The sequence below is a fragment of the Natator depressus genome, chromosome 10, assembly GCF_965152275.1.
Source record: "Natator depressus isolate rNatDep1 chromosome 10, rNatDep2.hap1, whole genome shotgun sequence".
NCBI lineage: Eukaryota > Metazoa > Chordata > Testudines > Cheloniidae > Natator > Natator depressus.
This window is the reverse complement of record NC_134243.1, coordinates 12084823-12112715: the sequence shown is the minus strand read 5'-3', so window position 1 is coordinate 12112715 and position 27893 is coordinate 12084823. Positions and strand designations below refer to the sequence as shown.

The 27893-nt window shown below is 46.1% G+C and overlaps 2 protein-coding genes across 7 annotated transcripts in view; one reads left to right on the top strand and one right to left on the bottom strand.

The window, feature by feature from the left end:
• Positions 1-27893, bottom strand: part of MAD1L1 (mitotic arrest deficient 1 like 1) — a 553489-nt gene that overhangs the window by 105364 nt on the left and 420232 nt on the right. For 5 of the 6 annotated variants that reach the window (XM_074965202.1, XM_074965203.1, XM_074965205.1 and 2 more), the window contains one exon: positions 19324-19514. In XM_074965202.1, the coding sequence (XP_074821303.1) occupies positions 19324-19514 (191 nt within the window). Of the gene's footprint in view, positions 1-16379; positions 16476-19323; positions 19515-27893 lie in introns of those variants that run through there. The other variant, XM_074965204.1, reaches the window with a different exon arrangement.
• LOC141994617 (uncharacterized) lies at positions 421-10546 on the top strand. The gene is made up of 4 exons (XM_074964854.1): positions 421-501; positions 2303-3425; positions 4363-4840; positions 10471-10546. Exons 2-4 carry the CDS (start codon positions 2906-2908, stop codon positions 10544-10546), a joined length of 1074 nt encoding a protein of 357 aa, XP_074820955.1. The 5' UTR covers positions 421-501; positions 2303-2905.

Sequence of the window (27893 nt, the reverse complement as noted above, 5' to 3'; positions counted from 1 at the left end):
TTTCCACTGAAGTTTAATATAGATTAAGAGCACATTATACTGTGCAAACCATTGTTCAGTACACACTGACATATTCCCCGCAAACACAGGCAGGCTCATCTTCTTTAATTAGTAACTGGTGACAACCCCAAAGGATAGTCCTGGGACTTATTAAAGTCTGAAGACTTTCTCAGCTCTCAGCTTCCCTACTTTCCCCAAGGAGGTGGAAGGAAGTACACGTTTTAGTTAAGATGGTTATATGAAGAGATTTGACAAGAAATAAGTCCCCGAATTACTTGCCCTAAAGATGCTCTCATGAAGCTGGAAAACAAGAGGCATTGTACTTCTCAATTCTGCTTATGAAATACAAGGTCCTAAAATAGTGTCAACAGAGAAATCGCCTATTACGATAACTAATCACGCTCAGATAGACCAAAAGAATTACTGAATGCAGATCCTTTGTAAATGCATTTTGGATTGATTCACATATGAGTCAGTGAAAAGAAGGAAATATGGGAACAGGTTAGTTTTTCTATAATTCCAAAGTATTAAATCAACTTAAATCATATTAAATTCTGACACTTATTTCTGTTCCAATTCACCCAACTTATGTATTGAGATCCTTTACAAATATTTGTAACCATGAAATTTCACAGCGTGTTGGTCAGTAACATAGCCTGGGACTCGTGTTACTATTATAGCAACCACAGTCCACATCCACAAACGCCTCAGAGTGGTTTCCAGTCCACATCTGCATTCTCTACTGTAAAACATACACAGTATTGTGTCAAAGACAAAAAGACTAATAGGCCCATGCTACACATGGACATGGCACACTATAAATGAATCTGAAGAGACAGCATGGTACATTGTGCCTACGATCGCACGCAGTGAAGTGCGTTAAATCTTGAGGCGTGCCATGAATGAACACTTGGTGTGCTTCCAACCATCCTCAGCAATCACTGGCATGGAATAAACTGGAGATGCCTGGAAGCAAAGCAGAAGATGCAAGGGTTTAACAGAGGAGAGCGTTGTTTGGGATTTTTGCTTTCCCTCAGATGGGTTCAGAAAAAGGAAATGCAGGGTAACCCTGGTTAGGGAAAGGCCACAGAGGACACCACCTTTCAGAAAAGCACAAGTTCAGTTTCAGAAAAGTTTCAGAAAAGCACAACCCATGCGCTGGTTGACAGGCTTTGAGGCATGGGTTAAATGGGTCCCTTTTCCCAACTGCAGAATCCAAAGCCTACAGGTTGGTTTATGCAATGTGCTCTAGATCCTTAGAAATGCTGTGTCAATGTAGCAGTATCAGAGTGCCCACCAAAACTCAGGAGTTCTGGGCTCCTTACCCTATTCTTGTTCCTTGGAGTGGTATGGCCTCCCTAGGGCTGCCAAAGGGCTGAATGGACAGTGACCTTAAAGTGCCTTTCCTCTGGTGCCTACCAACTCCCCAGAACTTACACTCCATTCTGATTCTACTTCTCAAGTGCCCCTGCTTGTGTTCACCCCAGCTGAGCTGGCTGGCCTTGGGAAAACTGGCCAGAAGCCTTGTCATCCAATCCTAATTTATTCTTGATCAGCAGCAAGGAGGAAAGGATGGCGTAGGAGCCACTACGTTCAGGTTATTCTGCTGCAGCTGGCTAAACTGGCTTTAGGGCCTCTTGGCACAAGCAGAGTGCTCGCTGCTATCCTACACCAAGTCAGGGGAGAATCTGTCCTCCTCGCTCTCCCTGTTTCAGGCAGGGACCAATGCATAATGAAGTCCAAATATTTGTTCTTTTTACACATATTTTGATGCCTTGGCATATTATCTCCAATACACTGTTGCTAGGACATGTCGGCGCTATTCCCTCTAACCTCCATTTCCAGGAGAATCTTTCTGTACAGACAACATGCAATTTCTCTTTATTCTTCATTTTTATTTAGTACTTATTCTTTTTATTCTTGTGAATAAGAATATTACTAAAACGACATCTGTTCAGTCAGAGCTGCGTGGTTAAGTGAGGTTGGAATAAACAAGGTATTGTAATAATTGAACAGTATCAAGGTTGTGACAAATCAACAAAAGGAAGAAACTGAGTTAAAGCGTCCACACAGACCGTGGCGTCTTACCCTGTATGTTAATAGCAAACACTTGCTCACTTCCTTCAGTCCAGGATTTGAAGGGCTACCAGCACAGCCCCAATTTAGCATATTCCCCAAAGGAGTCCTTAATGAAATGAGAAATAGTCAGGGAATTTGTAGCTGAGTTGACAATCTGCTGAGATACACTGGTATCAGAGAACTCTGAGCTTCCTAAATCAAAGTTTCCTTCTTTTCATTTAAGGCTTTGTACATAAAGAACTGTGAATGAAACAGTGGGGTTATGGTTTGGTGACACAGCTCGGCGTGTTCTGCAAATTCACAACAGCACCAGGGAAAATGAGAAGCAGGCATCAAAAGCTGCTTTCTGAAAACAACCACTTCATGTGTTCTGTAATGAGGTCTTTGTATTCCCCAAAGTCTCCGGCCTGGTCTACGCTACGAGTTTAGGTCCAATTTAGCAGCGTTATCTCGATTTAACCCTGCACCCGTCCACACGACGAAGCCCTTTTTTTCGACTTAAAGGGCTCTTAAAATCGATTTCTTTACTCCACCCCCGACGAGCGGATTAGTGCTGAAATTGGCCTTGCCAGGTCGAATTTGGGGTATTGTGGACGCAATTCGACGGTATTGTCTTCCGGGAGCTATCCCAGAGTGCTCAGTTGTGACTGCTCTGGACAGCGCTCTCAACTCAGATGCACTGGCCAAGTATACAGGAAAAGGCCCGCGAACTTTTGAATCTCATTTCCTGTTTGGCCAATGTGGTGAGCTCACCTGCACAGGTCACCATGCAGAGCTCATCAGCACAGGAGACCATGCAGTCCCAGAACTGCTGAAGAGCTCCAGCATGGACAGAACGGGAGGTATGGATCTGATCGCTGTATGGGGAGACGAATCCGTGCTGGCAGAACTCCATTCGAAAAGACAAAATACCAAAATATTTGAAAATATCTCCAATGGCATGAAGGACAGAGGCTATAACAGGGACCCGCAGCAGTGCCGTGTGAAAATTAAGAAGCTGAGGAAAGCCTACCAAAAAACCAGAGAGGCAAATGGCCGCTCCGGTTCAGAGCCCCAGACATGCTGCTTCTATGATGAGCTGCATGCCATTCTAGGGGATGCAGCCACCACTACCCCAACCCTGTGCTTTGACTCCGTCGAAGGAGCAGGAGGCAACACGGAAGTGGGTTTTGGGGGCGACGAAGATGATGATGATGAGGAGGTTGTAGATAGCTCACAGCAAGGAAGCGGAGAAACTGGTTTCCCCAACAGCCAGGATCTGTTTATCACCCTGGACCTGGACCCAGTACCCCCTGAACCCACCCAAGGCGGGCTCCCGGACCCTGAAGGCGGAGAAGGGACCTCTGGTGAGTGTACCTTTTTAAATAGTATACATGGTTTAAAAGCAAGCGTGTTTAATGATTAATTTGCCCTGGCATTCGCGGCCAGTACAGCTACTGGAAAGTCTGTTAACATGTCTGGGAATGGAGCGGAAATCCTCCAGGGACATCTCCATAAAGCTCTCCTTTGCAAAAGGTTTCTGGGGAGGGCAGCCTTATTCCATCCACCATGGCAGGACACTTTACCATGCCAGGCCAGTAGCACGTAGTCGGGAATCATTGCAGAACAAGGCACTGCAGCGTATGGTCCCGGTGTTTGCTGGCATTCAAATAACATCTGTTCTTTATCTGTCTGTGTTACCCTCAGGAGAGTGATATCATTCATGGTCACCTGGTTGAAACAGCATGGTTTTAGTAAGCGGACATTTAGAGGTGCCTGTTCCTGCTGGGCTGTTTGCCTGTGGCTGAACAGAAATCTTCCCCGGTGTTAGCCACGTGGTGGGGGGAGGGGTGAAGCCATCATCCCAGAGAATTGGGTGTGTGGGGGGGGGAGAGGAGGGCTGGGGGAGGGGGTTAGTTGGGTTTCTAGTGCACATGAACCCGGAAAACGCACCCCTCCTTTTAAACTGCCAACCCATTTTAAATGGCCAACCCAATGGCTACTTCATATGGGAAATGAGGGGGCTGCTGTTTGAAACCATTCCCACATGTTATGAAAGTTAAAGAAGCCAAAAGACTGTGGCTTACCATGGCTGCCTGCAAGCCGAATTCTGCTTCCCAGCTCTGCGTGAGTGATCTCTCACACCAAACCAGCATACCCTCAATAAGAGGCAAAATGCCACCTTGTAATGAAAGCATATGTGCTATGTAACGTTAACAGCAAGGTTTACCATGATGAGTGTACCCATTGTTCTACAAAATGTGTCTTTTTAACTACCACTCTCCCTTTTTTTCTCTATACCAGCTGCATATGTTTCTCCTTCCCAGAGGCTAGCGAAGATCAGAAGGCGAAAAAAACGCACTCGTGATGAAATGTTCTCTGACCTCATGCTGTCCTCCCACACTGACAGAGCACAGCAAAATACGTGGAGGCAGACAATGTCAGAGTGTAGGAGAAGACAATATGACCGCGAGGAGAGGTGGTGGGCTGAAGATGGTAGGTGGTGTCAGCTTGCTGAAAGAAGGCAGGAGTCAATGCTCAGGCTGCTGGAGGATCAAACTCATATGCTCCAGCATATGGTTAAGCAGCAGGAAAGGCAGCCGGAGCACAGACCGCCGCTACAGCCCCTGTGTAACCAACCGCCCTCCTCCCCAAGTTCCATAGCCTCCTCACCCAGATGCCCAAGAACACGGTGGGGGGCCTCTGGCCACCCAGCCACTCCACCCCAGAGGATTGCCCAAGCAACAGAAGGCTTGCATTCAACAAGTTTTAAAGTTTTAAAGTGCTGTGTGGCCTTGTCCTTCCCTCCTCCACCCCACCCGGTGCTTCCCTCCTCCACCACGCCTCCCAGATTACCTTGGCAGTTATCCCCCTATTTGTGTGATGAATGAATAAAGAATGCATGAATGTGAAGCAACAATGACTTTACTGCCTCTGCAAGCGGTGATCGAAGGGAGGAGGGGAGGGTGGTTAGCTAACAGGGAAGTAGAGTGAACCAAGGGGTGGGGGGTTTCATCAAGGAGAAACAAACAGAACTTTCACACCGTAGCCTGACCAGTCATGAAACTGGTTTCCAAAGCTTCTCTGATGCGCATCGCGCCCTCCCGTGCTCTTCTAACCGCCCTGGTGTCTGGCTGTGCGTAACCAGCAGCCAGGCCATTTGCCTCAACTTCCCACCCCGCCATAAACGTCTCCCCCTTACTGTCACAGATATTGTGGAGCACACAGCAAGCAGTAATAACAGTGGGAATACTGGTTTCGCTGAGGTCTAAGTGAGTCAGTAAACTGCGCCAGCGCGCTTTTAAACGTCCAAATGCACATTCTACCACCATTCTGCACTTGCTCAGCCTGTAGTTGAACATCTCCTGACTACTGTCCAGGCTGCCTGTGTACGGCTTCATGAGCCATGGCATTAAGGGGTAGGCTGGGTCCCCAAGGATAACTATAGGCATTTCAACATCCCCAACGGTTATTTTCTGGTCTGGGAATAAAGTCCCTTGCTCCAGCTGTTGAAACAGACCAGAGTTCCTGAAGATGTGAGCGTCATGTACCTTTCCCAGCCATCCCACGTTGATGGTGGTGAAATGTCCCTTGTGATCCACCAGAGCTTGCAGCACTGTTGAAAAGTACCCCTTGCGGTTTACGTACTCGCCGGCTTGGTGCTCCGGTGCCAAGATAGGGATATGGGTTCCGTCTATGGCCCCACCACAGTTAGGAAATCCCATTGCAGCAAAGCCATCCACTATGACCTGCACGTTTCCCAGCGTCACTACCCTTGATATCAGCAGCTCAGTGATAGCGTTGGCTACTTGCAGCACAGCAGCCTCCACAGTAGATTTGCCCACTCCAAATTGATTCCCGACTGACCGGTAGCTGTCTGGCGTTGCAAGCTTCCACAGGGCTATCGCCACTCGCTTCTCAACTGTGAGGGCTGCTCTCATCTTGGTATTCTTGCGCTTCAGGGCAGGGGAAAGCAAGTCACAAAGTTCCATGAAAGTGCCCTTACGCATGCAAAAGTTTCGCAGCCACTGGGAATCGTCCCAGACCTGCAACACTATGTGGTCCCACCACTCTGTGCTTGTTTCCTGGGCCCAGAATTGGCATTCCATGCCATGAACCCGCCCAACTGACACCATGATGTGCACATTGCAGGGGCTCGTACTTTGTGAGAAGTCGATGTCCATGTCCTCATCACTCGTCACCGCGCTGCAGTCACCTCCTCCTTGCCTGGTTTTGCTTTTCTTGCAGGTTATGGTTCTGCATATCCTGCTGGATAACGCGCGCGGTGTCTATAGAGCTCATAATTGCCGTGGTGATCTGAGCGGGCTCCATTTTCCCAGTGCTGTGATGTCTGCGCTGAAAAAAGGCGTGAAACGATTGTCTGCCATTGCTCTGACGGAGGGAGGGACGACTGACAACATGGCTTACAGGGTTGGCTTACAGGGAATTAAAATCAACAAAGGGAGTGGCTTTGCATCAAGGAGAAACAGAATGGCCCCTCAAGGATAGAACTCAAAACCCTGGTTTAGCAGGCTGTTGATTTCACGGAGGGAAGGAGGAAGGGAGGAGAAAATGAATACAAAACAAATCTGGTCTATTTCTTGTTTTGATCCACTTCATCTATCTTTATACATCTTGCTGGCAGCAGATGGTGCAGTACGACTGCTGGCCATCGTCATCTCCTGGGTGCTCGGCAGAAGACGGTGCAGTATGACTGCTGGCCATCATCATCTCCTGGCTGCTCATTAGAAGATGGTGCAGTAGGACTGCCGGCAGGACTGAATCACCATGAGACGAAACTTAAAAGGGAAATGACCTGGCTGAGTCACTCCCATGTTTGCCCAGGCACCCCGACTGACCTCACCGAGGTCGGCTAAAAGAGCATGATGGCTACCAGTCATACTGCACTGTCTGCTGCCAAAAGGCAATGAGCTGCTGCTGTGTAGCAATGCAGGACCACGTCTGCCAGCACCCAGGAGACATACTGTGACAGTGAGCTAAGTGGGCTCCATGCTTGCCGTGGTATGGCGTCTGCACAGGTAACCCAGGAAAAAAGGTGCGAAACGATTGTCTGCCGTTGTTTCACGGAGGGAGGGAGAGAAGGGGGTGCCTGACAATATGTACCCAGAACCACCCGCGACAATGTTTTTTCCCCTCGTCAGGCATTGGGATTTCTACCCAGAATTCAAATGGGCGGCGGAGACTGCGGGAACTGTGGGATAGCTACCCACAGTGCAACGCTCCGGAAGTCGACGGTTGCCTCGGTACTGTGGACACACTCCGCCGACTAAATGCACTTAGAGCATTTGTGTGGGGACACACACAATCGACTGTATAAAAACGCTTTCTACAAAACCGACTTCTATAAATTCGACCTAATTCTGTAGTGTAGACATAACCGGATCCATCTTGGAGTCATCTCCTTTCTTCTCAAGTGAACCAATCACACAAAACTCCAACTGAAAACTATCTTTGAAAAGACTAAGGATGTAAAAAAACGAAATTGCAGTGAATTTAGTGCTGCTGAAAGGTGCTATGTATCCACAGAAAGGAGAGAACAGCCCAGGCAGCAACCAAGCAGGCTTCCTCACAGTGTCCCACCAATGACCCTCAACCCCAAGTGGGATTGAAGGAACCTCTAAGAAGCAGTCTGCTATATCTACTCACTATTAAAAGCACTTTACACTTGGTATCTCTACACTGCTTTCACCTAAAAAGCCCCAAGCGCTGTACATGTAATTAAGCTTCTCAACCTCCCACAAAGTAAGTGAACGGTATTTTTCTGCACCCATTTTACAGAAGAGCAGAAAGATGGGTAGATTAAGTGACTAGTCCAAGGCCACAAAGCAAGTTAGTAGCAGAGATGGGAATAGAAAGTATGCAGCACTAACACATACCAGACCTGGGTCGTCACAGAGTTTTACAGACTTAGGGTGATCACATTTCTCAAAGGGAAAATGGGACACCGTGTGGGCTAGCCTGAGCCCCCTCCTTCAAGAGCTACTACCCCCTCCCACGCCCTGCCTGCCCCCCTGCGTGCGAGGATGGAGTAGTACTACCCCCTCACCTGAGCCCTGCCTGTCCCTGCGTGCAAGGTTGGGGCTGGCAATGCTGCTCACTCAAGCCCAGCCTCCCTCCTGCCCAAGCCCTGCCTTCCCTCCTTTGCACAGGGCTGGCATCGCCTCTCGCCCCCTGCATGTTCCTCCTCACCCAACTTTTTTGATAAAAGTGGGCATTTGTCCCGTTTGCTCTTGCAAACGCGACAAATGCCCACTTTTGGTGAAAAAAAAAGCAGAATACGGCTTAAAATAGGGACTGTCCCAGCCAAAACAGGATGTATGGTCACCCCGTACCGACCACCCCACTCAAGCACTATATTGAATAGATACAGACACTATTCTCTGCTGAGACAGCCAGCCAAGGTACCAGGTAGATACATTTATGGTGGTGGCTTGCATGTGGTGAACTAGACTGTGACCACATTTTCATACAGGAATAAAGGTTGTTTGGCAAGAAAAGAGTTTTATTTTGATTAAGAGCACTCATCAGGACAGATTTTGCTTCTTTCAGACTTATACTTGACATGATGGCAGCTCAGCTCATGGGACTCCCTGGCCTGGCCTGCAGTCTTGTTGTTGTCACAGGATCACAAAGGGTACGTCTCACTTGGAGCTCGAGGGTGAGAGTTCCAGCTTGAGGAGACACACCTCTGACAGAGCTAGCACACTACAAACAGAGTGTAGCTGTGGTGGCATAAGGTGCTAGCCACCCCAAGTGTATGCCTAGCATCTCAGGTGGATGCATACTCACGGCAGCTATTCCCTCCTGCAGCTCTGGCTGTCGAGGCTACACTCTGTTTTTAGCATGCTAGTTTGATCAGAGCTAGCACCGGTATGTCTCCTCGAGCTGGGGATCACACCCCCAGATCGAAGTGTAGAAGTCTCAAATGCTAAAAGTCTCAAATGCCCCTGCACCAGTGCAGGCCCCCATGCCAGTCCTGGCTGCTCTGATGTGACGTTCTCCCAACACCCATCCATTCAGTATAACCCTCCACCTTGGTGAACAACAGCCACAGATGCCTGTGGTGCTCCCCAGTCAGAATGCTCCCCACCTCTCCCACTGTAGCCCATTTCACTAAATAAGAGACATTTTAATGAGACAAAGGAGATGGGGGGGGGCGGGGGAGAGGAATCAGACTTGCGCAAAGGACCGGCAAATTGGTAATTAGGTTAATTACTGTTATGCCAGGAGTGGAGGAGACAGATGCTGAACGAGGCAGGGGTCCTTCAGCTGGGCCAGCTGACGTCTGCAGTGCCCACTCGTACAGATGAGGCCAATGGGAGTGTCACAAATTGTGCTTGGATGGCTGCAGTCAAGCTGAGCAGAGAACATACAGGGACAACCTCAAGGCTGCCCAGTTGTTTACGGTTCCTCTGTTGAGAGAGACAGAGAGAATCCAGCCTGAGGAGAGCATGGAGGGAGGGGATGAGCTCATGTTAACCACTTGGCAGAGCTGCTTGGAGAGGTCTCCAGATGCCCAAGGAAATAAATCCATGATGCATCGACAATCCCATCTGTGAGGTCCTGCCATCATGGCCTGAATAAGCATGGGGCAGGGCACTTGGGAAAGCAGCTCCATGGCTAACAGCAAAGATTACAGAGCAAACACAGAGAGAGAGCACGCTGAGTGACCCCACATTAACAACCTAGTTCTCACATCTCCCTCTGAAAATGGCTTTCAGCTTTTAAAGCCAAAGGCTGTGTAACTGGATCGGTACTTAAACATGACAGCCATTTCCTACATGGAGAGAGAAACCTGAATGTGTCTCCATTCTCCCCTGGATTACACCATAAAGCAAAATGCAGGTCATTCAGAAAACCTCACTCATCCCCTTCTCTTCTCGGGAGGCACAGACTCGGTCTCTGAGACCTGGAAGAATTCTGTCAACTGACACTGACTACTAGCCTACTGGGGTCTCTCTCTACCCTCTGCCATGGTAAGGAGTGACGGGGAGGGTATTCTTCCCGGACTCCCTTACACCAGACACTATACCAGATCGAAAGGCGATGGGGGCTGGTGGTTCCCCACACTGGGCTCCTGAGAGCTATGCTGAACATTCTGTTGGTTTCTCCTTTGGATTCTGTATCTCTTGAGGTGATCAGACTAGTTTAAAATGGAAAAAATACACACTTAAGACTCAGTCAGGAGGCAGGGTAATTATTTCAGGAAGAAACACACGCAGTCAGATCGAGACTGGGGCAGGAATTGGAGCACGCAGTGACCGGAGCAAGATGAAGACAGGGACAAGATGTACCAATGTGGAATGGAGGCAGGTGTGGGGGATGAAGCATGGGTTAAATACACTGTTTACTCGTATAACCCAACAGATTGATTGCTATCTCCTGTTTTAGAGCTTTTGATTTCGGAGACCACAAAAATGCCTGGCTGACCTTTGCTGCAATTCTAATGCAGCACATTTGGCATTAATGCATCACGCTCACACGCAAATGGCGTGTGCCTCCTGGAGCGGAGGAGAAACTAAATCCTCAGAAACCACACAGGGAAATTGAAAAACAAAATATAAAAATAAAATAACATGTAATTAACAAGAATGAGGAGTTAATAGAGGCCTGCAATCTCTAATCAATCTCTCTCTGCCTGTCCTGCTCCACCGATGAGCACCACTGCTATTTTTGATTGTGTGTGCAAGAGTGCGAGACGGCTGTTGGAAGAACAGCACTCTATCAAAACTGTGACTTCTTTTCACTCTTGAGACTCACCCAGAAGAGAGGAGGAGGGGAAAGAGAGAGAGAGAGACAGACAAAAAGAAAGGAACAGCTGGGGACATGCTACTGAAGGACACTCACTATTGGTGAGTTCAAAGTGGAGGTAATTGATCTTGCAAGCATGCTAAGCACATGTACACAGCCCCAGGGCTTCCACACCACTGACAGCTCACGTCACCCACATCCACATATAACGAGCAAGCACAACACTCAGACAGGAAGGACAGATGGGGAATAACAATCCACTTATTACACTGCTCAACTTGAGACATATACAGCAATTATGGAGGGGCCCTAGCTACTCTACAGTTAAGGCTGCATTGAGATTTGTACTTAAAGAAGGATTAAAACTGTCTATTTCACAAATAAATAGTTGCACTTTGTCTCCCACTTTAACCCACTACTTTTTCATAGGCTAGTTGAAATTTCAATTCTAATTTCTAGGTCAAAGATTAAATAACTTTGCCAAAGGAAACATTTAAAAACAAGCCCTTTTCGAAACTTCCTCTGAATTCTAATTCTTTTCTGAATCCCTCTGGCTAACCCATGAGAGTCACACAGACTCCACACACATTCTGGTAGCTCAGACATACGGCAGCTTTTCACGGTATGTAACTTAACCGTAGCATTATTCTTCTTATTCGCTATAACCTCATTTAGTTCCAAAGATGACAATGCTACTACTGCTCACTGAGGGTGCTCAGCCTGCTTCCCTTAGTCCAAAAATTAGCCCTACACGGGTACCGCACCACCCCTAACTCTGGGAAAACCAAAAAGGCAGGCTAGGCCAGCAGGTGGCATGGAGGGGGTTCAGGGAGAGAAGCTGGGCTGTCATGGGGTGAGTGGGCTGTGAGGGGCAGCAAAGTGACAGGAAGCAGCAACTCTCTTCACCATATCATTTTTAGACATAGATCAATCAATTTAGGTCATTTTCTGAGGTTTTTATGCTGCCCTCTGTTCTGTAACATGGCATATCTACGTAGTATTGCGTATAGGATGCATGAGGGTGTGATGTAAAGGTTTTATTAGCACTCTCTGGGAACACACAGCTCACTCACGGCTTCTCCATTCAACACACACACACACCGGCTATGAATCCTGTCTCCTATCTTACTATTGGTTATTTTAATGCTTTTATATTGTTTCATGTTTTGGCTTTGTAACACGTGTCCCCCCTGCAAAGGGACTATTTCAATTTGCACGGAATGTTGTACCCTGCGAAGGCAATAGAAACAAAAACAATCAATAAGATTTTATGTGAACTATCTAGGCGATCAACACTGTTCATCCTCCTGATGGAAATTTTCATCACACGTGGGAAAATCCCTTTATTGCATGCACACCAGAATTCACATACATTTTGAGAGAGGAAAAGGGATGAGGATTTAGCACTAAGCACTACTAGGAAGGGGACTGATCCTGCTTACAGTTGTCAAATCTCTAAATAAATCAACCAGCCTTAAATGCTATAAGCAGTAAGCAAAGGAGGGGAAACTCTGAGAGAAGGGAGTTGGAGGGTCAATGATTACCACAGACAGAACAGAAGTAAACGTCAGCAAAACAAGTTTCTGTTAAGCTACCCATAGCTGCTCCCTGTGCCCAGTCGTTAGCAGCACCATAACAGCTACCCTTCAACATTCCGCATTTACAATTAGCATACAGCCTGTGTCTGTCCTTACTGACTGCCCCTCTTCCGTCAAAGAGCCCCCAAAGTGAAGTGACTGTTATTCCTTCCACCCCCTTCACTCTGCTTCAGTAAACAAAAGTAAACCATATGAGAAGCCAGCTTTAGCTCTTCAGATTGCCTTGGAGTTTTGTAGGGCTGGCTGCTTTTTATGCATCTTCAAATCCAGTCCTTTAAATAACGACTTAAACAAGTGTGGTTCAAAGCCTGTCTGAGTGCAGTGGCTGTTAATTTGGCGCATCGCAAAGAAGTTGCTGGTTTTATATTACTCCACGAAACCCACTCCACCTGGACTCGAATAAAGGTTTTATTTGCAGAGAGCAGTGCCAGCCCCATGCTGTCTAGCATTCTTCTCATATGAAGTCACAATGCTTCTGTTTTTATTTTCGCTCTAAAATTTTGGGTAGTCTCCTTTTAAACCCATAAAAGCTCCATCTCGGGGATGCTTCCCAATGAATCACTATGGGGACTGTGCTCGCTTATCATAAGTTTGGCAGCAAAGAACATCATAACTAAGAGGTGGAACCAGGTAGAGCTCCCCATCCTAGAGGATTAGACTCTGAGGATATGGAAAATGAGGGAGAATGAGACGCTGATAGGCTGATATTTACCTGATCAGGAACGTAACCTCACTGTGATCATGAAAAAAAATTAGAGATTTTAACTTGCTTGTCAACCAAATAGGGTCCAAATAATTAATACAAGGATTATTAGGTAATTTGGTCTGGCCTTTTTGAGCAAGCAGAGAACCTGAAACCAGCAAGGTTTCTAAACACTGCCAAATTTCACATAGGAATATGGAAATTGTCATACTGGATCAGCCCAGTGGCCCATCTTGCCCAGTACCCAGTCAACAACAGTAGCCAGGGTCAGATGCTTCAGAAGAAGATGCAAGAAAGGTGTAGCAGACAATTTTGGAATAACGTGCCCACAGGGGAAGTTTTGCCTAACCTCCTCCGTTAGGGAATGGTTTTATGCCCTGAAGCAAAAGGGTTTATATAACCCTTTTTCTAACCTAATGTAAAGACCAATGTTCTCATTTGGGCTGCATAAATGTCTAATGCTGTTCTAACTCTCACTGAGCTTTAACAGTACAGTACTTTGTAGCAGTGGGTTCCAAAAGTTAAATTCACACAGTGTAAGAAAGGATTTCCCTTCATCAGTGTTAAATGGGTTGCCTTTCAGCTTCTTTTGATAGTCCCATGCTCTTATATAATACAAAAAGGGTAAATCAAGGCCCCCGATTTACCGTCTCTGTACGATTCGTTAGTGTGTGTGCCTCTCATACCACTCTGACTCATCACTTCTCTAAACAATCTGAAAATCTTTTCATTCTCTCTTCATAGCAAGCCTTTTTTTGCCTCTATAACAATTTCCACTGCTGTTTTCTCCCTGTTCCCACTGCTTGTTCAGAATCCACCCCGTGAACAGGGTAAACAGCATGATATATATATGTGCTCAATTAAGCTATAGTGATCCACCCTGCAGCTTAATAAAAAGTCAACTAAGCTTACTCTTGGCAGTTTCTCTTGGTCATTTAATATTTGTTTGTTTAGAAACAGGCATCAGACATAACAAATTTGTTATGAAGAAATTGATTAGTGCAGGAAAAATGAAGGCAGTAAGTAAACTAAGTGCAGCCTATGTAGCTCTTGTTGGGCTGCCTGGACTTGAGCTATGTTACTTACGCAGAAAGCAAAGAATATGCATTACAAACTAAAGTATCTAATGAACCAGCTACAGTGACAGAATATGAAACTGCCAAGTAACTCAATAATTATAATGTATTACCTTCTGCAAAATCATCTGAAACTAAACTCCTGGAAAGGAGTCTGTACATGACTTTTCATAGCATTTAATTAAAGGGGGGGGGGGGGAGGCTGTGAAGTCTGAGATGCTCCAGCCTATGTGCAATCATTGTAACATCCTTCATCTTGATGAGCTCATCTGTTGTGTCTATAGGGATCTCCAATACGCATTGATAAAAAATTCATTGGAATTCAGCGTTCATTTATGGATAGTCTCTTATTCTCATAGCGTGTCATTCTGATTAACACATTCACTGCTGCTCTAACACATACCTCAGCAGCCACTTTCTACATCATGGACTGAGTGGAAAGTTACAGCATACTAGCCAGTTTTCAGAGCAACAGCCGTGCTAGTCTGTATTTGCAAAAAGAAAAGGAGTACTTGTGGCACCTTAGAGACTAACCAATTTATTTGAGCATAAGCTTTTGTGAGCTACAGCTCACTTCATCGGATGCCAACTAGCCAGTGTGGCCAACCACAACGGAGGAAAATTCTGCCTGGAAATACCCCACACTTCATTCTGCTATGAAGGGGTTACATCCATTACAGTAGCTACTCTTGCATAGCTGACTCTTCAAGTTTCAATGAAAATTAAATGCCACCAGCTGTATTACTGAAACGTGCCCTAAAGTTTACAGACAAGCTGCAGAAGCTTGTAAAGTGTGAAGGGACTTGTTTGGTCCTAATTATATAGAACCTGCTCCATAAATTGCCTGAGTGAAATAAATACGAACAGTGTTTCCTGCTTTGTGACCTCTCCAGCTTAATGTAATGCACACAAACACCCACAGTCATTACAGCTCAGAGATTCTACAACACAAACATACAACCCCACTGAGAAGCCATAATCAGGATCCAAGCCTTATTGTATACCTGGGCATCAGCAGTCTGTACTCACCCAGGAAAGAATTTGATGTATATATTTTGCTCTTAATCTGAACAATAGATTTTGGGGATGCAACTGGTTAAGACATGAGAAACATTCCAAGATTTTGTTGTGGGGCATCTGTTGTCAAAGGAATTTCAAATCTGCTCTTCTTATACAAAGGCAACCCATTCCTCACCTTTGGGACGTGAGGTATGACTTGCAAGGGAAGCCTATAAATCAATCAACAGTTCTGGGAGACTGTTATTGAGGGGTGCTTCCTGAAAATGCTGGAGCTCTAAACTTCTCCTGCCATGTCTGGTGACATCCAATTTAGTTCCACGGAAACTCTTGGGAATGAAGCCGTAAGTGAAGAAAGTAAAGCAAGATCAGTATTTAGCTATAAGAGTCTCTGCTCACTTAGTATTTTCCAACAACTGGCCAGTTTATTGTGGTATGGCATGAAGAAGAATTTGGAGGTAAATGAATGAGAACACTGGGTAGCTATAATCCAGGTGGGCAACATGCAATCTTCCCACACACAGCTTTGCTAATGCACTCAGCTCTGACCTACCTGTAACATCTCTGCTAGTAAGCCATTGCCCTCTTTACAGAAAACACTGTTAGTTGTACCAAGTTATATGGTGCTAGGTATAATGTGGACAAAACACCATTAGGAGCTGGGATGAGCCATGTTCATTTAATTTATGACAAGGCATGTTTGAACATAGGATTCCAGAGATGCTAAGGTTATCACATTAATTCATTGTTCCGTCTTAGCTGCCAACTGTTCTCTGGAAGGGGTGAAGGTGTCCTCAGGGATCTGATGCATGTGAAGTGCCTTCCAGCCAAGGAGGGTGGGACATGGCTGCTCCTTGGTTGTCCAAGGATAGTTTCTACAAAGTGATACAAGATGCGTCTTCCAAGAGGCAGAGTGTTCTCCTTCTGCAGCTTCTCTTCCCCCAGCTGGTCCGGGAGGCCCAGGACAAAATCAGAGGCTGTGAAGCAAAGCATCTTACTGTTGCTAGGCCTTATCCTAGTTCCTACCCAGGTTCCTCATTTGTGTCTTCATTTTCACTGTTAATGCCTTGTGACTGGTGGGTTTTGTTTTGGGGCTCCAATGTATAGTGACAGCAAAATATTAATCTCATTACCTAACAAAATAAGACTTGGGTCCTGCACACACTGGCCTTAAGTCTGCTGAAGTTGAACCCTTGCAACTTTTGCTTGCACCTCCTCCCTTGTTGAATTTCTCCAGCATCCTCTTTCTTCCTGTAAACAAGACACATGCCCTTATGGGACCAACTGGAAACAGATATGATTTTAAGTGCTAACTGCCGTTGCTATGGGGTGAGGAGAAGTGCTCTTCTGTAAAACTCTGTGACCTCCTGGGTCTGGCGTGCGTTAGTGCTGCATGCTTTCTATAAAGGGAGAAAGTGCTCCCGCCTGCACTGTAAACTTAGGCTGTTGACACTTGCTGTGATGGGCACAGTGCTATCACCAACACTAACACTGAGACACTAGGGGAGACGGGGGCTGCTTTTCATGATTTGTTTTTAATTATATCACTTCACAATTTAGAACCGAATGACAAAAAATAAGAGTAAGTCTTACGTATCATGATAGGAGGAGCATGAAGATTAGGATGCAGACGTTTTACTGTACGTGGAAATAAAACCCATGGTACTAAACCAGTGTAAGGGTGTAACTAAACTGATGCTTCAGATGACACACCTCAGTTATCTAATATAGCAACCCAAGACTGCTGCCTATGAGATAACAGTCTCATATGGAAGACAGTATCCAAAGCTTAGCCATACAGCCAGACCACTATGGCACTTCCCATCACAGGGCACCAGAATGTTATATTACTTATTTGTGCTATAGGCGTCATGGAACTTCCCAAAAACAAAGATGGGTCCCTGCCCTAGAGATTTCAATGTAAGACAACACAAGAAGAGGAGATGACAACACAGGGGCAGGCAGGAGGATGAAAAGCATAAAAAGGCCATGCCTTTGCATGGCAGAGTCCTGCATGCACCTCATGAGTTATATTGCTTTGAGTTTTCCTAAAATAAACGTATCTAGGCTTGCAAATGAGTGGCCTCCTTCCAGGTCCCGTCTCGGGGCAGCCCTGCAAGTGGACCCTCTGCTCAGTTTCCCTCTTGGGTAACCCAATGGACTCCACTTCAGGCGCTTACTTAAAAAATACTCCTACGGGGGCCAGTTTATTACAACAACCTTGTACAAAGAGTCTATGACAAAAGTCCCAAACCATAGTCCATATCACCCGTGTGCATATAGTCCTTGTTCTCACCATGGCCTAGTGTCTTCTGTCATGGTTAGGCTCCTTATACGTCCTCTTCCGTCACTCTGTCAGGACAGCAATCACCTCAGATCATCTTTCTGGGGTGCTATCCCACTCTTCCCAATAGGAATGCCCAGTCTCTGTGCTAGGAGAATCCTTGCCAGGGGAGCATCACTCCCTCCCCCATGGCCCTCTTACTGGTCCTTGGGTGCAGCTCTTCAGCAAGGTGGCGGCTATGGGTGAGCCCCTCTCCTGCTATCCCTTCCTTCAGTCCTCTGTGTTGCTTGGTTCTGGCTCTCCAGCTTGGAACCAGCAGGCATCTCCCTCTGCTGATCCTCCTGCCTTCAGCCTTCTCCAGTTCTGTGGCTTGGAGGCAGTAGCCAGTAGACCCCTCTTGCCACTCTCCTGCCTTCAGCCTTCTCCCAGGAACCACATTCTGTCTCTTGCAGCTCTCATCTCCTGCCCCGCTCCTGTCTGACTTCTGACTGACCTTTTATAGCCCCCAGGTGCTGTCTCACCCTCTTAACTGGCACAACTGGGAGCACGTGGACTGGACCAGGAGAACTGAGCCCAGTTTCATTTAATGAGCCAGCTACGCTGTTACAAGGCTACAGTTTATAAGACTCCTTAAAGAAGTGACCTTTAGGAGAAAAGGATGCGATGAAGAGTGTGGTGTGGTGGAAGACCACATCATAAACAATTTCCATTGGAAAGCACTACAAAATAACCGTCTATTAACCTAGAATGTATAAACAGCCCTCAGTGCCTATGTCTATTCCCCACCACTCCCTTCTTGCCAGAAAACTGCTCAGCCAGTTCAAACCAGCTAATTAAAAAATCATCTGTACTCCAGCAGTTCATAAAGATTTGCAAAAGGGGAACAACGTATACAGAAACTTACTTCTGTGGCTGGCTTTGGCAGTTGGTTTTACATTCCAACTAATTTTGGTTAAATAAATGACACCTAAACGTCTTGTTGATTTCTGAACTAACAACCCTCTCGCTCATCTTCTGTAACTAAGATTTTCTTTTGTTGAGCTCTGACACATTCAATGCTTTAGTAATTCCACATTGTCAGAACGTCCCTCGAGCACTGGATACTGCAAATAAACCCAGGAGAAAGCTCCACCTGAAACAATAGCCTGAAATGTTGGAGCAGATGAATGGATGAGGCCCTGTCCTGGGTAACAGAATCATAGAATTGTAGGGCTGGAAGAGATGTTCAGAGGTCATTTAGTCCTCTCCTCACACTGAGGCAGGATCAAGCATAAAGAGTAGCCTGCTAAACACACATCCTTCTGGCCAGGTTAGAGGATATGAAGATGTTGCACATCTCTCTGACGGTAGAAAATGGTGAGTTCTGAGGCTAGGTTCCTGGAGTATCATGCGTAGATATATTCTCCTTTCCTTTAAACTGATGTAACTCCACTGACTTTGATTGAGGGCTAGTCTACACTGAACACATACATCGGCATAGCTACGTTTCTCAAAATCCATTCCGCCTCCCCCCTGAGAGACCTAGCTTTGCTATAGCATTTTAAGTGCAGACATAGCCTAAATTACTCCCAATTTACTCTGCTGTAAGTGAGAGGAAGAATTAGACCCGAAGTCTTCTCACAGAATTATTTAAAAGGAGGAAGCATCTCCACTCTCATTCTATTCAAATATAGAAGGCAGTCAAAGAGGAACAACTGTCATGTAACAGGAGCTACTAACTTGACATTTCTCAGCAATTAGAATGGAGAGACCATTCTGGCATGCTGATCACGATTACCCCAAAGAGTCAGGTGAGGTGGGGGAATCCAGGCCTACCTTAAAGAGCAAGCAGTCCCCTTGGTGCTCAGCATAAATGGAGGTGAGCCGGTACTGGTTCTCAGTAGTAATGTCAATCTGGTATCCTGTCAGTGTGTAGCACACCTTGCGAAACTCCTGGATCTTGGTCTGGAAAACCTCTTTCAGCCGTTGGTTTTTCAGTTCTGCACTCTCCACTTGCTTCTTCAGCTCTAGGAAAGGGAGGAGAGGAAAAAATGGGTATCTTGGTATAAGTTACATTGGGACAAAATGGATCTTACATTGTAATTAGGTTGTTAGCCAAGCCAAGTGAGATGAAAGGAACAAGCAAGCAAGGTATGAGAAGTCAGGAGCTGAGAGGCCCTCTCCCAGCTCAGGAAGGATGATATGGGGCTGAGCTATGTACTTTAGGGTCATTAGAAAAAGTTAAACTGGGATCTGAGAGACAGACAGTTTTTCGTGGGGGTGGGGTGGGAGTTCTTTGCTTGGTTTACCTTTTAGCAATGATCTACAAAAATTCAAAGATATACTCTCCCCTCCTCTGTTCTTATTTTCTTTACAGATCCCAAGACAACGGTTTATGTTTCTAAGAGGCAGGGCAGTAGAAAAGCTGTTATTCTTTAGTCAGTTGCAGATACAACCGTACAGAAATGTGTTTGGAGGAAGCCAGTACACCTGACTTGACTGTACATGCTTTGATCTCAAATTGTCAAACTGTCTAGCAATCCCTTAAGATTTGTGGAAGAGGGTTTTATTGTTACAAAATGCCTGATGAACACCATTGTCTCTTCCAGTTAGCTGCCTTAACTGGACTAGTCTCTGGAAAAGAGGCTCATAGGGGCTGTCTGCCACTCACCCATGTATTTTAATACTCCAAAGGGAGCTGCCAGCGCTGTGAATCCTTCAAGAGCATACATATCAGTTACCAAGAATCTTCACCAAAGATGCCTTCTGAGTAACTAAACCTCGATTTATCCCCCATTAATTGCAGAAATTGGTTTTACTTAAATATACACTGGAGACGCTTCCCAAGTCAGCCTGGTGTATCAACACTGCAGTCCAGGGTTAAGAAAATGCTCATGCTTTTTAACAATAAACCAACAGACTCATTCAAAAATCTCCTGCCTTCTCTTTGACATTGATGTTCCCAAGTCACGGGCTGGGAAGGGCCAAGGTGTACCTGAGGTTCACCTGAACCTCAGATCATCTGCAGACACCTCGTCGGGCTTCAGCATCCCCTTATATTCTACAGTGTTTCATTAAAGCATCTCAGGTGGGCCAAAAGGGTCTACATTAGGACAACTCAGGAAAGTTAAGACAAACTAACATTTAAAGTGGATTAGTTAAACTGCATTAAATCCCTGTATGGACACACTTATTCCAAATTAAAATGGCCTTAATTCAGTCTAGTTTAATTCATCTTAATTTAGAAGTCAATTAAGCTAAAGCAAAGCAAGGGCTGATATACACCGAAAACTTACATCAGCATAGCTTTGTTTCTCAGGGGTGTGGATTTTTCACCTCCCTGAGAGACGTAGGTCTGCCGACTTAGCCCCTGGTATAGACAGTGCTAGGTAGATGGAAGAATTCTTCTGTCGACCTAACTCATGCCTCTCAGGGAGGTGGATTAACTATAGCAATGGGAAAACCCCTCCTGTTGCTGTCGTGAGCGTCACTGTAGCGTTTTACGTGTAGACATAGCCTAAGGCCACTTTACTTCAGAGGGCATCCACACAGGATATAATGTGCTTACACTAATGCATTTTAGTGTCACACTTTTTGTTACTTTGTCTTAACTTTCCTGCATGTCCCCATGTAGACAAGCCCTCAGACTCCACGTTATTTAATGTGTGCCCCAACCCTACTTCAAACGTCCAGGAGGGACATTTATTGTGAAAACTTATTCACTGAGGCACTGCTATAAAAGAAAACTACTGATCACAGGAGGGAGATAAAGCAAGTGAAGTACTACAAAACCCTGTTCACAAGCACAAGAGGCCCTCTTGCTGATACATTGCACCCGCTCGTGAACTTGAGAAGTCGGTGCATCCCTGACCACCCGCTCTTCCCTTTCTTCCACATTCATCACTGTACGACATAAATCAGTCCTTCATGGGATTGTTATTCTGCAGCTACAACCCTTCCCATCATCTACGTTGCTTCTGGCCCCTTGATTAATGGAGTAATCAGCCTCTGAAATCAAGAGGTTAATTGGCAGCTCTGACCTCAATATTCTCCCAGTCTTCATTCAGCTCTGCATTCCGAAGACAGAACTGTTAAGGATAAAATCCTACATATGAAAGTAAAAATTCACTGACCACACTTCAGTGGTCATATTTCACCATTGTCAGAGATGGCATTGGCTTTAATATATCTCAGATATCCGACGTGGAGAAAATTAAAAATTTCTAATAAACACAGGACAGCCTTGGAGAAGTAAATATGCCTCTTTCCTGCAGATCTTAAAGTATGCCTTAGCTGAATTTTATAAACTCAGGAGGTGGACAGGGCTCTAATTCATGAACTAGATAAATGGCTCTGTACACAACTGAGGTCTCTTGCTACTCACTGATATAATGAACAGTTAGGGTCTTGGTCCCTTTTTGTTCTTTAAACTAATGTCTCATAATATATTACGCATGTGCTGGACTGCAGCCCTGCAAGCAGCACACCTTATGGAAGAAGACTCCTTAGTGCAGAACTTGTGATCAGGAGTCTTGAGTGGGGTAGTCTTCAGAGACCATTTCTCTGCTGCCTCTGAGATTAAAACAATGGAGGCATTTTACATAATATGTCCAGTCTCATACGCAGCAAGACTTGAGCTAGGTAGGTACAGCTCAGGTTTAACCGAAATACAGTAAAAGCCTTACATTTCTAGAGGGCAGTCTCCTTTTCTCCCCCGCTCTAACCCTGCCTGTCAGGCCCCCCCGCTGCTGTTCTTCCCAGTCTTGTTATGCTTTCAGGCTTCTTCATTAGTTTTGGCTTATTATCACATCTAAGGTCCCTGCCAAAGGGCTTTGTCTACAATAGGAAAATGACACATTGCTGGTAACAGGTGTTAGCAATTGATACAGCGACTGAATGTGGTTTAGCTGCAAGTGTAGACAAAGACAAAACGTGTTCAGCACTGCTTCAGAAACTGGGGTTAAAACCGGCTTGCCTTTTTCTACACTTGCAGCTAAATCACATTCAGCATCAGTTCAGCTGAGTCCGCAGCTGCTAACGAATGTCAGCAATGACTGGCTTTCCAAAGCGGTGCCTCTCGCTTGGGTGATTCCCAAATTCATTCAGGATTGTGTTCAGTGCAGTGTCTAAACACTTTCAGTTCTGGTTTTCCTCTCCCACCTTTGCATTTTATATTAATAAAAATATTTGTTTGAAGGGTTGTCCCAAAGGGGCTGCCAACCCACATTTGCAATAGCTCCACCCGCCAGGTGATTCTCTGTTGGCAAAAGCCTTCCTTTTGGAAGGACGATACAGTGGTTAGGGTGCTAGCCTGTGACTTGGGAGACCCAAGTTCAATTTTCTACTCTGCCACAAACTTCGTTTGTGACCCAAGGCAAGTCACTTAGCCTCTCTATGCCTTGGTTCCCCATCACTAAAATGGGGATAACAGCACTTCCCTTCCTCACCAGTGTGCTGTGAAGAGAAACACACTAAATTCACTAAACCTTCTGAGGTGCTCCAAGTAACGAGAGCCATATATGCACCTAGAACAGATCACTGAGACTAAGCTGTTTGGGGCAAGGCCTGGCAAAACTGCTTTAAACCACAATTGGTACAAGGTTCAAGAGACACTTCAAGAGAGGAGGGTGCATTCGGGGCAGAGTGGAGGTGTATTAGTAGAACAGGTTTCAGATGACAGCATTACTGCTGCCACCCACTCTATCCACCACCGACAAGAACAGTGAATGGCTTGATTCTCTAGTGTTCCTTCACAACTTTTGGAGAATTACATTTAATTATATCTTTAAAAGACAGCGTTTGAAAACTCAAACTCCTATGTTTGGAGCACTCATTACAGTCACTGTGTTTGACTGCTGTATTTTTGCATGAAGTGGCCAGGAGGAGTTGCAGGTGTGCTCTGCAGAACTCTTGAATGGAGATGGCACATTGGGTAGATGCACTTCATGTCCCAGAGAGGGGACAACAGGCCATCCTGTGCAGAAGTGCTCTGGGACAACAAGATAGCAAGAACACAAGGAAGGATATTTGATAGGACTAAGCCTTGCTTCTTTCTTCATTCAGGCACCACAAACACGGTTTATTTTGGTTGGAGAAGACTAAGAGGAGGGAGGAAGAGCAAAGAGCGTGAGAATGAGTTATAAAATTATACTGCCGGGAGTGCTTTGCATTCAGGGCAAACTCCTGGACAAAATCCAGCCTATATTGAAGAGGGCCATGGAAAGAAACCCCTCTATGAAAAATCACATTCATTTGTTAAGAAATCAATAGCTCCGAATTATTAACTTCCTCTTAATAATAATACCTCCTCTTCAAACTTCTTGTATTTTCAAACACTCACATCAACTTTAATGAATAATTCACATTATTTTGCATAGATAAATAAATTATGGAGTGGGTGTTTTTTGTCTTTCATATTGAAAATGTCACTGCTTTTTATTCTATTGCTTTTAGTGCTCACAAAGTTTGAAAATGAGCCACAGATTCAACATGGAAATATTTAGGCTCTGGCTTTAGACCCAAATTAGAGGAGCTCAGATAGGTCAGTCATTGGGGGTGGATTAATGACGTCGACGGAAGAGCTCTCTCCCGTCGGCATGGAGCGGCTACACTAGAGATCTTTCAGTGGTGCGGCTGCATCCGTACAGCTGTGCTACTATAAGCTCTCTGCTGTAGACGTGGCCTGAGGCTCTGCTGTGGAGCTGCCTACAGACCCCACCCTAAAGAGCACACAGGTATCCTGGAAACTGGAGAACAGCAAGAAAGGCACCAGAGCAGATCTAAACAGCTGCTTAGAAATGCCTGAGCTCCACACACTAACTCTGGTTAAGGTTACACTGCTCTGTTTCTGAGTGTATGGGGTCACTCATCTAACAGGCTAACTGCAAAACGTATCTCCCCCAGTCTGTGCCTGCCGCGGCTCCCAGAAGCAGCGGCATGTTGCCCCTCCGGCTCCTACACATAGGGGCAGCCACAGGGCTCCACACACTGCCCCCGTCCCAAGCGTTGGCTTTGCAGTTCTCATTGTCTGGGAAGTGCGGCCAATGGAAGCTGCAGGGGCGGCGCCTGCGGACGAGGCAGCACACAGAGCTGCCTGGCTGGCGCCACGCCTCCGCATAGGAGCCGGAGCGGAGATATGCCGCTACTTCGGGGAGCTGCTTGAGGTTAAGTGAAGCCCAGAGCCTGCACCCCTGACCTCCTCCCATGCCCCAACTCCCTGCCCCAGCCCTGATCCCCATCCCGCCCTCCGAACCCCTCGGTCCCAGCCCGGAGCACCCTCCTGCACCCCCAGCCCCACCCTGGAACCTGCACCTCCTTCCCACAGCTCGTACCCCTTCCACACCCTAACCCTGTACCTCAGACCAGAGCCCCCTCCCATACTCAGAACCCCTCTGCTCCACCCCCAGCCCCTTCCTGCATCCCAAACCCCTCATCCCTGGCCCCACCCCAGAGCCCTCACCCCCTCCTGCACCCCATCCCTCAATTTTGTGAGCATTCATGCCCTGCCATACAATTTCCATACCCAGATGTGGCCCTCAGACCAAAAAGTTTGCCCACCCCTGCGCTAGGCCATTAAACCACTCCATTTGCAAGATTGCCTTAAGAACGTGTTGCTAATGTCGCTATGGGTGATGCTTAGTTCCTATCAATCCTATTCTATGTTAAACAAGGACTAGTTAGTTTCATATTTCTAGAAATAGAGAAGTGGAAGTCAGCACCATCTCAGTTTCACGGGGTCCGGGATCAGATGTGGAGGCACTACTCTCGTGGCTCCAAGAAGCAAGACTCTACCAGCCTATTCCTCTATCACTTACCCAGGCTGCCTCTACGCATTTCCATAATAACCTACTGAGTTTGCAAAGCTGCTGCTGAGTTACTCCAATATTCCTCTCTAACTCCTATCTACCTACACTCTGCCACCCTCTTGTGCTGCCCCATGTACCTGGAACCCTTAGAGTCATTCCCCTTGTTTAAACCTTGGGCTGAAACCTTTGTCAGCTTTAGTTTATGATGGACACGCTCTGTAAAGAGTTTGTGATACCGTGTGAAGGACACCATATAAAAAATGAATTGCACTGTATTAAATAAAGGCTAATAGGAGAGGAGCAGAGTATTTTCTGACCTAGGCAAGTTTATGATCACCTCTCTCTAGAAATAAAATTTGCTAGATTTTATGGGACTGTTTGTACACAGGGGTGGGGCGAAGTAGGAGGGGAAGAACATGCAATCTGAATGGCATAGCAGTTCCGTACCAGGCTTATATCTCTCTACGACTGCATGGTCTAGTGGATTTGATTTAGGCTTTGGAAACTTGCAATTTGTAACATTACAACCATGAATTATAACTTTTCTTAGAGGTAAAAAAAAGTTTTAAACTAAACAGACGGCACTGGTTGCTCGCTTCCACTAGAGCAGCTATCAAGTCCTAAATGGTATTTATTTCATCCGTCAACATTAGCTTATTTTTAAACTGCATATACTATATGGCTCATCCTCCACCTCCCTTTGTGTACTGCCCCCACAATCTCCATCCACAACCAAGCCCTTCACATAACTTAAGGAAGAATTTTCAAAGATAGCTTTATTAACTATATACTTCAGACTATATACTATATCACTATATCCTTTATTAACTAAGTATCTCTACTGTCATGGGTTGCCTGAATACTGACTCTAAGGTGTCACAGAATCATAGAATCATAGAATAAGAGAGTTGGAAGGAACCTCTTGAGGCCATCTAGTCCAACCCCCTGCCCAGAGCAGGACCAATCCCAACTAAATCATCCCAGCCAGGGCTTTGTCAAGCCTGACCTTAAAAACTTCTAAGGAAGGGGATTCCACCACCTCCCTAGGTAACGCATTCCAGTGTTTCACCACCCTCCTAGTGAAAAAGTTTTTCCTAATATCCAACCTAAACCTCCCCCACTGCAACTTGAGACCATTACTCCTTGTCCTGTCATCTGCTATCACTGAGAATAGTCTAGATCCATCCTCTTTGGATCCACCTTTCAGGTAGTTAAAAGCAGCTATCAAATCCCCCCTCATTCTTCTCTTCCGTAGACTAAACAGTCCCAGTTCCCTCAGCCTCTCCTCATAACTCATGTGTTCCAGTCCCCTAATCATTTTTGTTGCCCTTCACTGGACTCTCTCCAATTTCTCCACATCCTTCTTGTAGTGTGGGGCCCAAAACTGGACACAGTACTCCAGATGAGGCCTCACCAATGTCGAATAGAGGGGAACGATCACGTCCCTCGATCTGCTGGCAATGCCCCTACTTATACACCCCAAAATGCCATTGGCCTTCTTGGCAACAAGGGCTCACTGTGTCCAGTGATTGTGTGTGTGTTTCCCCTACCAATATACACGAGGACTTCAAACTCCATTTCCAGTTGCAGAGATCAGAGAGGTTTAAAGACCCTTTGCATATGGAGTTCTACCCATGCAGAAGAATTACACCTGCTCCAATGGCTACTGCCAGGGTTCTGAGGGTCGTGATCACCCTGCCCTACTTTTTCATGGTCGGGAAAAAGCTGAGGACCAGTAGGCTACTGCGGTCAGCACAGAGAAGGGAGGCTGCTCAGCTTGTCAGCCAATTCATGAAGCTCTGGGAGTGGGAGCAGATTCAGGCCGAACCTCCTCTCTCAAATTAATACTGCGCTGACATGGCTCCATATAGCAGGTATGGAGGAGTCATCAGGCTACTGAGCTTTGCAGGAGTTAAGCAATAGTGGGGGGGGGGCAGCCCTTCTCCCCCCCTTCCAGTTGCCAGGGGGAGTGTCACTGCAAGCTCCTGGACTGTGCAGCATACACATTGTCCCTGCAAAGTCTAATGTATGAAGTCTCTGCTTCCCCTGGTAGCTGCTGCGTGTTCCACAATACTCTAGAATCACTTTCATCCCATCCTGCTCTTCAAGGCCCTACAGAACCTTGCCGCACCCTTCATCTCTATTCCCTTTTTCTCTGGCTCCCTCACATGGACCCTCGGTTCTGCTTCCATCTTCTTGCCTTGCTGCTCCCTTTGTTTTTCTTCTGATTTTCCAGCATGGATTGAGAGGGCATTTCATGCGCAGGAGACAGAAAAAACCCAGCACCTACCTCTCTTCCAACCCACCAGGCAACAGTTTCCTAAACACAAACCTCACCTCTACAGTAATTAATATACTAAAATTGTGTCTATGTGCACATGCACACTTCAGACACAGGAGGGTATGAAATGGTAGAAATGTTTTATAAGCAAGAGGTTACGATTATCACACTAGGCGTAAGTGTGAATCAGGGAATGAGTTATGCAGGTCACCCTGAGCAAGTCACAATACAACCTTTTTAGCCATCCCAGCCAGCAAATATTGAGCGCGTATCACATACATTACAGACCATCTATGTCAGAGAATAAGACAGATTTTTTT

Coding starts and splice junctions, on each gene's coding strand:
- LOC141994617 (XM_074964854.1), top strand. CDS start 2,906: ATGGACAGAACGGGAGGTATGGATCTGATCGCTGTATGGGGAGACGAA. Junction 3,426..4,362: donor AGGCGGAGAAGGGACCTCTG/GTGAGTGTACCT, acceptor TCTCTATACCAG/CTGCATATGTTTCTCCTTCC. Junction 4,841..10,470: donor ACAAGTTTTAAAGTTTTAAA/GTGCTGTGTGGC, acceptor CTCCTGTTTTAG/AGCTTTTGATTTCGGAGACC.